This window comes from Nycticebus coucang, chromosome 9 (genome assembly GCF_027406575.1).
Source record: "Nycticebus coucang isolate mNycCou1 chromosome 9, mNycCou1.pri, whole genome shotgun sequence".
Lineage (NCBI taxonomy): Eukaryota > Metazoa > Chordata > Mammalia > Primates > Lorisidae > Nycticebus > Nycticebus coucang.
The window spans coordinates 23843962-23854247 of NC_069788.1; the positions used below are offsets into that span (position 1 = coordinate 23843962).

The following is a 10286-nucleotide window of genomic DNA, read 5'->3' on the forward strand; positions in this document are numbered from 1 at the left end:
TGATGAGCCTATTGAAAGGGCAAAAAGAGGATGATTGCTTGTGAGTTAGTGTCAACAGTTGTGGTATAAACAGCTTTGAGAGAAACTCTCATAGTTTTGGAAGCTACATCATTAATAATGTGTCGGTGGCCATTCTCATATTACAGTAATCTGAAATGGCGTATAAATGTAGCCTTTAATAAACTGATTTATCAGATCGTTAGGGATGCAAAAATTTTAGTTGACTGTGAAATTTTTGTTAGTCATACTCATTTACTACTTTAGTCCCTGTAAGTCAAAACTGCTCTTAGAGAAAACAAAATGAGCTTACGAAGATTTCTCCCATATACTTTAGTGGAAACAGTTTTAATGTAATATAAAAGGTAGTTTTAATGAAGAGGAGTCAAAGTATAGTGAATTTTCCTTAGAGCCCTCTTACTTTGTATAAGCCCTGGACACGGGGGCCAATGTTGATTTTCATAGCTGTGTTTAACTTCTAGAAACATCGTAAAATGACTACCTTTACTAATACTGTTTCTATCACAAGAAAGGAAAATAATTTTAGGCCGAAGCTGCAATATGACACTTGGTAACCTTTATAATCTTTTTTTCAAACTGTTTCTTTGGGGCTTAAATCAGCATGCAGCCGCCTAACGCGCAGATCATTACAAACCCCCTTTCCTGAAATTTTACTAATTGCTACAAACTAAGCAAGAAATTAGAGTCGGTTGCTTGAACTATTGCAAATTGCCCATCATCCTTTCGTTTAGAATTATTATTGACAATTAGAGGTTATTTCTGTCTTCACCGCACAGTTTGGAGACTCCCAGCAATTGCGGCTGGTTCGGATCCTACGAAGTACCGTGATGGTTCGTGTTGGTGGTGGATGGATGGCACTCGATGAATTCTTAGTGAAAAATGACCCTTGCAGGGGTAAGGAGATGCTCATGTCACGATACATCATAGCAGTATATCAATTTTGTATTCTTTTTCAGCATCAAAAACATACTGGGCATAATTTTGGTCATTTATTCCAATAGTGAATGTCTCACATTGGTCTGTCAGCCATGAGTTCCCAGAGAACTTGTGGCACTCGTGAACCATGTTCTTCTCCTTTAATTTTTTTTTTTTTGGTAGAGACAGAGTCTCACTGTACCGCCCTTGGTAGAGTGCCGTGGCCTCACACGGCTCACATCAACCTCTAACTCTTGGGCTTACGCGATTCTCTTGCCTCAGCCTCCCGAGCAGCTGGGACTACAGGCGCCTGTCACAACGCCCGGCTATTTTTTGGTTGCAGTTTGGCCGGGGCTGGGTTTGAACCCGCCACCCTCGGCATATGGGGCTGGCGCCCTACTCACTGAGCCACAGGCGCCGCCCTTCTCCTTGATTTTTTTTTTAAACTTCTTCTAGATAAATATGAGACAGGTGGGCAGGAAATAATGGACTAGATCTTCTTTGTGAGACCCTCTGCAATTTTCAAAATAACTAGCTATACCAGCCATGGAAAGGATCTGGTCTATCATTAAATAGCAAAGTAAAAGCAAAGAAAGTTGAGGTGATAAAGCCCCAAAATACTGGACATTAAAAGTTTTACAGTCAAAGCTTTTATGAAAAGAAGAGAAGGGGAGAAAGCAATCCTTAAAAAGTTTTTAAATGGGGTGGCTCCTGTGGCTCAAAGAAGTAGGGCGTCAGCCCCATATGCCAGAGGTGGCAGGTTCAAACCCAGCCCTGGCCAAAAACTGCAAAAAAAAAAAGTTTTTAAATAATACTCAGCTAAGCCTACTCTTACTCTGAAGTTGCAGATTAGAACATTAGAAATATAAATGTTTGGCCTGGCGCCCATATCACAGTGGTTACAGTGCCAGCCACATACATCGAGGCTGGAGGGTTCGAAACCAGCCTGGGCCAGCTAAAACAACAATGACAACTGCAACAAAAAATAGCCGGGGAGTTGTTGGGGGGTGCCTGTAGTCCCAGCTACTTTGGGAGGCTGGGTCAAGAGAATCGCGTAAGCCCAAGAGTTTGAGGTTGCTGTGAGCTGTGACGCCACAGCATTCTACTAAGAGCTGCATAGTGAGACTCTTGTCTCCATTTAAAAAAAAAAAAAAATTTATTTATATATATACACACATATTTAACACTGTAGCTCTCTTCATCTCTACCAGCCCAAGGGTCCTAGGTTAGCTTTTAATTTTCCTGTCTTCAGATCATGCAGTCTATTTTTGAATTGTTAATTGATTTACATTAAAAGTGGTCATTTGATTGCAGTTTCTAATTAGGTACCATTTACTCAGTAGATCTATTTTTCTAACTCGGAATAAACAAACAATAAAAATATTATAATTTTCTTTAACCTGTGAACTCAAGTTAACCCTACCAGGTGGGAGGCCGTGATTCCTTCAGTGGGGCCTTTTGATTTGGGGGGAATTATGTCACCATCTAGTACACACAGGTGAATCAGAGTCAACAGGCCTCTTTGCCAAGGCCACCGTGGGTTATTATACAACCTTATGCAGTAGCCCTTTCTCTGTTGGCCAAAGATACTCCTGCCAGAGAAGGAAAATAAGATCCATTTTATTTTATATGTTGAAAATAATACAGCCTAGGGTGAAATGCAGTTCTTTTTCTGAAATGAAGAAATCAGAATGCATAGCGTTCTGTTGGGTTGCTTAGAAAAGTTAACGTGACTGCGGCATGGTCTTCCAGATACATTTTTGCTTATTGAGTCAGATCTTCAGAAGGCTTCTTTTCCTGATGTCACTTTTCTTCTAAAATATGTGCTAAAGGCCGGATCTGAGCACCCTTTGCATTTTCGACTACTGTACTTTGTTTCTTCCTCTGCTAACAGTATTCTTTAATGTGATTGGTATCCTGTGTCATTTTTTCTAGTTCATCATCATGGGAGTAAAATGTTACGTTCGGAATCAAACTCTTCAATCACTACTACTCAGCCTACTATAGGTTGGCAACCCCTCTCTTGGCCTCTCCCCTCTTTCCTTTCCTCTTTCCTACTTTTCCATTCTTGCTTTAATCATTTGTTGTTGAAGTAACCTGCTTCATCCATTGCATACGGCTTAACTCATATCCAACCGAGCTGGTGCTTCCAAATTTAAGTTCTGAAAATTCGGCACACCTTGGGTGTGTTGCGAAGGCAGGCGTTGTAAAACGTGCAAGCGATCGCACACAGGCGGACATGTGGCTCCCCGGGTTCTCGCGGCACCTGTGCTCTCCGTGTGCATATGTGTTTGTAAGAGTGCTGCATCACTGATTAGCTCACGGATCCTTGGGTCTGGTGTTTGTTATTGCATGTTGGTAAAACAGTTTTTCGAGGCATAAAAATAAAACTACTAGCCGCCTCATTTAAGTGAACAATCTGGAAGTTTATATGTTGTCATCACGACTAACAACCCATCTCTCGTTCTGTGTAATTCTATCGCGTTTTTAATCCCAGTATTAAAATACTGCTGTTCTCCTGACCTCCATAGCACATGCAAAACACAGTCCCTGCCTTCCTGGCCTGTCTTCTCAGTGTGGTGAAGGGCAATTGAAACCACGCGGGCATCAGTAGCTGGTGGATTAACAGTACTTTAGCATGAGCTTTCCATTTTCATGCTGATTCTTTCTTTAATAGCGGTTATTCTTGCTGGTGTCTAGTGTTAGAATAAGCACACTTTTTTTTTTCTCCCTTGCCCAACTCACTTGTACTGGAAAGGAATGCATTGTAAAGGAATGCATTTAACTTTTTGTTGTGCTGAGTTGGAGTTGGCATGGCAAAAAGCTGTTCTTGAACTCCTCAGCGTGGTCTCTGCTGACGAGCACTTTGTTCTTCCCATGAATGACTGAGAACCTCTTCTCCTTCTTTTCTTCCTGTGCATCATGGGGCGTATGTGCAAAATGCAGCCAAAGGAAGAACCAACATGGAACTGCGGGAGAAGTTCATTCTAGCCGACGGGGCCAGTCAGGGCATGGCCGCTTTCCGACCTCGGGGCCGCAGGTCCCGGCCTTCGTCCCGAGGAGCTTCCCCCAACAGATCTGCCTGTGCGTCCAGTCAGGCCGGGCAGGCCGCCTCCCCGCAGGTTCCTGCCACCAGCACGCCCAAGGTAGGACTTGAGGATAAATTAAAATCTGTTTCTCTTCCTGTATAGTCCTGGTCAATCCCAAGTATTATGAATGTTTTATTTGGGTCCCTAGAATTTGTAGGACCCCTTGATGCCCTTTCTCACAATATGGGAAATGAAGGATTTCTTTCTTTAAGTGCACTTTTACCTAGTGGCCCATATACAGATGATCTGTGTAACGGATGTTTTCTTTCAGATGGGTTTTTCTTTTCAAAGCTGCATTTTATTTATTTATTTTTTTATGGTGTATATGATTTGCCATCAAATTTTTCTATTTAATTATTATTATTATTATTATTACTGTGAAATGTGACTCTTTGCTATGACTATCTCTTTCTGTGGCTTTGTTTTTTTTATCTGCTGTCCTTTACTTTTGATTTGCCATTGTTCCATACAGATTCTCCATCCTTTAACACGCAATTATGGTAAACCATGGTTGACAAACAGCAAAATGTCAACTCCTTGTAAACCAGCAGAGTGCTCAGACTTTCCCGTGCCATCCGCAGAGGTATTGTAAGGCCCCAGAGTCTAGTCTTAACAGTCTTTAATTGAAACTATCACCCACTAACATTGCTTCACCGCTCCCTTAATAGAAGTTCTTCTGGTAATGCTACATATGTCTTTTTATAGACTTCTATAAAATCAGAATCAGCCCAGCGGTTCGTGGGAAGACAGGAAGAATACGAGGTTAACAGAAAAGATAGTTGATGGCTTTTTGAACAGTGTCACCTGGACGTAGTCACACCTGCGGGCTCTGTACCACCTTTGATTTTTTTGGTTCTCATTCGTACTTAATTCTGCTTTTATCTCTTGGGAGAGTAAAATATAAGAGATTGTATGCATAGCTAAGTAAAATTTATTTTAAAGCTATGGTATGCTTTTGCTACTGGACATAATTTGGACAGGAAATCCCTTTGGATGGGAGTAAGATAGGCAAAGTCATTTCCAAGAGAATCCCCAATCAACAGAATGTGTATGAGATGTTCGCTGTGGGCAGGGTCCCTCTGATTTACAGTCACATTCGTTTCTGCCTGAGCATGCTGGGTGGGTATGACAGAAGCTCTCTGTTATCAGTGCGGGTCAGTGAGGTGAGCTTAGATGGGCCGAAGTCATCTGTCGTTTTCAAAAAGTAACGTATCTTTTGTAGATTTTAATAATTAATATCACCGATGCATGCTCTAGCTTTCTAATACTGAATGCTATATGGGAATAAGGTATTTAGGTGAGACAAAATTTACCCAAGATTAATTCATAGATCATTTATATTCCGTTGAAAGTCAACTGTGTTATCTTTTTAGGACACTTCTCTGTGAAATGACAAATACAGTCAACGAATACCACATATTTGATTTGAATGATAGTAATTAGGGTGAAAAAAATCCATAAATAACCATGTCTTGAAATGAAGGAGGTATTTCATCTTAATGATCAAGAATGTCACTTAATGGCCGGGAGGCTTGTGTAAAATATAATAACTATAAACAACCCTTCATGCTTCTCAAAACACATTCTTACCTATTACCTAATCATTATATTAGCAATAAGCGGTAGGCAAAGGAAAGTTCCTTACCTTCATGACTCCACAGAAGTCATGCTGCTGATAAGTGGGAGAATTGGGATTGAAACAACAGACTCTTTAGCATTTCCTTATTTCTTTCTCATTCCGCCAGCCCCTCACTCCCACCCCTTCCCACCAAGTGGTGTTACCTCCAGAGACATCTGTCATTTCTTATAGATTTAACATAACAAAAACTGAGAAAGGTTTAAAGAAACTCAAGTGACATTTTATCATTTGTTTTAAATGTGTAGGGCTATGAGGCTATGTTAGTTCAATTTTTTAAATAGTAGAAACTCCTCCAAATTAAAGACAAAGTATGTTATTTTGACTAATAGAAAAATATGTTTCATTCTGGAAAACCTCATAAAATGAAAACCAATCGACCAAACTTCATAATAGTATGTTTCTATGGAAGAGGAGTTGTGACAAGAAAATCAAAACCATCAAGGCGTTCTGACAGGGTGATGCCACTTTGAGTGATGGGCTTCAGAATCTGTGTGTTCTTCCTCCTTCATGGATTGTTGAGATTCTAAGTTAGGAATTTAACTAGATCAGCATTGTCTGATCTTGGTCAAGTTACTGTCCTCCTCTCAGCACAATTCTTCATTGCCCCACTCCACACCATGCAGTCGCCATCTTTTTGCCAAATATGGAATACCTGATTATTTAAAGTGAGCTTTTTCTGTTGTTTCCTCGTTTTTCACATTTATAGAAAGGATATAACTGGGTGAATATGAGGATTATTGTGGTTATGGGTATGAAAGTATTTTGAAGGCTTGAGCAGTCTGTGTATACAAATCACATACAAATCCTATACCTACGTATATGTACAATAGGCATGTTAATATATAGATAGGGATATGAATATTAATATTAATGTAATTCTGATATATCAAAAGGTCTTCCATATGCTTTATTAAACATTTTCAGCTTATCTAATAAAGGGAAAATAGATTCATTTCCTCCAGATAGACCCCTGGCTTTGTGTTCACTGAGGAATATTGCATCCCTTATATTCCTTAAGAGATTTATTTATTTTTTTAATTTGGGGAGAATTTTCAAAATATTGTGATCTGAAAAAAAAAAATGCAATGATTCTAGCTTTATCATAAAATCTCATAGCTACATTTGCTTTAGACATTTTAACTCCTCATAAGGATTTAAAAACATGTATGTAAAGACTTGTATGTAGACGGTGATAGAGCCAAGAAGTGAAGTAGCATGGTGCCAAGTCATAAAACATTGCTCTTTTTTTTTTCTTTGTACAGTTAAGTTTATTTAAATCATGGCTGTCCAGGCATTTTTTAGTTACTTGTCATTCTGTCTCTGTTTATTTCTGCCCGGTTCCTTAAAAGCACTGGGAGGCAGCAGAATATCTCAGCACAATTCTTCATTGCCCCACTCCACACCATGCAGTTGACCATCTTTTTGCCAAAACTCTCTTAACTCTGTACTAGTCACTGACAGTGTAAAAGATACTAACGCGTACTCACGACTTAGTTTGTCTTTTGTTCCCGGCCATCACTTTTGTACTCAATTGGGGATTTTCCATTCTGTGTTTCCTCTTCAGCCATCGATTAATGTTCTTTAGAAAGTTTCCTTTGAATTCTTAGAATAAGAAATTAGGGGAGAAAAGCAAGTGAGAACCTCATGCCCTGTTTAATTGAAAACTTTCTCCCCAGTGGATTCTGAAGAGGTCTAGTAAAGAGGGTGTGCACCCCCATTTGTAAAAAAAGTGGCATTGGTGGAAGATCATGGCCCAGGAGCAGTATCTTGAAATGTCTTGTCACTGGTTAAATACAGGGAACGCCCATACAAGGAAGCAAGCTTCGACTGCCGGGATATTTATCAGGGAAAAGCTTCCACTCGGGGGAGGACAGTGGCTTGATAACAACCGCAGCTGCCAGAGTCCGAACACAATTTGCTGGTGAGTGTGGTGCGTGTCTTTTTTTTAATGACTTTTGCAGCACGATCATCTGAAGATTAAAGTCTCTTATTTTTTTCCCCCCTTCATTGGGGAAGAAATGACAAATTGACACTGTTGTATTCTTTTAAGATGACTTGTAGCCCCTGTCCTTCAGCAAAGGTAGCTGAGTCATGGTAGCAAGTGACTAAAAAATTCCTTTTGGAAAGTACTAAAGAAAGATGAAAGAATTACTGTAGAATGGAAGAAAAAATGCTACAGTATTCTACCCCTGCAAACAGGAAGGTGTTGGCTCTTCTGTCTGCTTGAGATCACCTGGTACATGTTTTGGATGGTTGGAAAAACTCAGCCATACTGAGCCTTACACGTTTCTGCATTGAATAGTTGACTTACGAATCCCTGAGTTCTGAGCTCAGCAAGCATGAAGCTTCTTTAAAGTTCAGGTCTTATATTTCAAAACTCCTACGTTCTTGGAGTTACCTGTTTACAGGTAAGATTTATACCTAAAAGTTGGCTGGTTGATTGTGCTGTACGCATCCTTGGGTATACAGGCTAAACTTTCAAAAGCATAATCTTAAATGATGGATATGTTCCCTATATCTATTTGTAATAAAGGGAATCCCGTTTCAAGTGGGATGAGCCCGAACTTACCTTTTGTATGTCCATCTCGCCTTTCCTGTATTATATCTACTTAGAGTAAGCCTTCCTATCTTTGCGTAATGGGGAAAGGCCACAAATTTGCAAGTTATTTTCCAAGTTCCTACCCGGTGCCAAGGAAACAGCTGTGATTAAAGGTGGCATCAGGTTTCAAAAATCAGTCACAGATGGACCCCAAAATCAGGGTGTCTCATCCTTCCTTCTCTCCTCAGATTCCAAGAAGACTCCCAGCCGGCCGGGAAGTCGGGCTGGAAGCAAGGCTGGCAGCAGGGCCAGCAGCCGCCGAGGCAGCGACGCGTCAGACTTTGACATTTCAGAAATCCAGTCCGTGTGCTCAGACGTGGAGACTATCCCCCAAACACACAGACCTACGCCCCGAGCAGGTTCTCGGCCATCCGCAGCCAAGCCTTCCAAAATCCCCACACCGCAGAGGAAATCACCTGCCAGCAGATTGGACAAGTCCTCAAAGAGATAGTGCAATTGGTCCCGCCAGGATTCTTCCTCGAGCATTTATTATTTAAGTTTGAACCATGTAAAATACGATGTAGAAATTCTTGTGAAATATTGCAGGAGGCGAGTTTAAAATTCTGCAGATGGCCTTATCTGTGTATTTGTCTTTTTATTTTATCTGTATAATTTTCTTGTCAGATAGTCTGGGGTTTAAGTCTCATTGTGAGGGGGAAGAAAGAGTTTAACATGAACTAACATTTCTGCTCTGTACCGTGGAGAGCAAACACTGAAATCAGTGACCGTACCTGCAGGTAAGTCTCCATGATCTGCCAGCCACAGCACTGCACCTACCGCTGACCTTCAGGATACCTCATGACACCGTCTTCTTTTGATGGAAACTCTGAAAAGCCGAAAGACACACATAGGGAATCTATTTTGAGATGATTTAAACGTAAACTAAAAGATGCAAGACAGAAAGACAAATACATGCACACACAATTCTTTTCTCTAAACAGTATGTGACAGAGAACTCACAGGAAGTTACTTCACGCACTTGCCAGGACTCTGATACTCAACTCTCTGCAGCCTCTCTGTGCCATTGCTTTCCACGAGGCGCACCCTGGATATTAGACCTATTATACTGTAAGAATATAATTACGAAGTGATCCATTTACATGTGAGGTTTTCTTTTGCTTGAGTGGACAGTAGCACCTGTATCATCGAACTCGTTTTGTATCAAAGCAATTTTGCTTGCAGAAAGCTATGAAATAAAACACGTCCCTTAACTGCATTGCTACGGAATTAATTTTTTCCCCCCCCCAGGGAAAATTAGTGTATTTTTTTACGAGCAATATCAATTTGGAGTGACCAAAAAGATACCTAAAAATTGGTTTATTTTGATTTCTCATCTGAAATAATCATGTTCTGGTATTATATCTATATTTAATAAATATATACATTTTAATTTATTATGTATACTCACATACTATAGAAAGATATTAGTATGCATTTAATAAAACATATTCACTTGAATATATGGAATACCTGATTATTTAAAGTGAGCTTTTTCTGTTGTTTATTTGCTAAATAAATGTTACGTATATATGTTTACTATTAATAAATAGGCTAAAGCGGGGAAATATAAAAAAACAGGGAGTTAAAACCGTGTTAACTACTCATTCTATAAATATGCTTAATAAGTACCAGCCTGTGCAAGCCATTGTCAGTGACACCAAGGCTACAGGACTACTCTCTTATATTAATTATCACTAAACATCATGAACTGAGAGCAGACGACAGGACAGGATGACTGATTTTATTAAGGTGATATAGTAGTATTCTTCCGGCCTGCGTGCATTTAAATGTCAAATTGTAAAATCTTTCTAAATATAAAAATAGCAGATAGCATTGGAAGGAGAGCAGATCCTTTTGGCCACGGTAAGTCCCAACAATCTGCATAACTTTGTGAATTTATTTTAAGCGGGAGTGATGGGGTTTAGGTTCAAGGAAACAGTATTGTGTTTTTCCTGCTTGGCCTTAGTAACAGAGGCCACGCTGAAGAGCCTGCAGTTTCCGTTAGCATAAATTAGGTGCCATTTTT

General features: G+C 40.0%; 1 protein-coding gene across 31 annotated transcripts in view; it reads left to right on the top strand.

Moving 5' to 3' along the window:
* DST (dystonin) overlaps positions 1–9718 on the top strand; it is a 465208-nt gene extending 455490 nt beyond the window's left edge. For 12 of the 31 annotated variants that reach the window (XM_053603761.1, XM_053603750.1, XM_053603755.1 and 9 more), the window contains 6 exons: positions 795–912; positions 2869–2940; positions 3880–4079; positions 4495–4605; positions 7459–7582; positions 8449–9718. In XM_053603761.1, coding sequence (XP_053459736.1) covers positions 795–912; positions 2869–2940; positions 3880–4079; positions 4495–4605; positions 7459–7582; positions 8449–8711 — 888 coding nt within the window. In that variant the 3' untranslated portion in view covers positions 8712–9718. The remainder of the gene's footprint in view (positions 1–794; positions 913–2868; positions 2941–3879; positions 4080–4494; positions 4606–7458; positions 7583–8448) is intronic. The other 19 variants (XM_053603771.1, XM_053603774.1, XM_053603752.1 and 16 more) reach the window with 3 other exon arrangements.
* Positions 9719–10286: the final 568 nt, after the last annotated feature.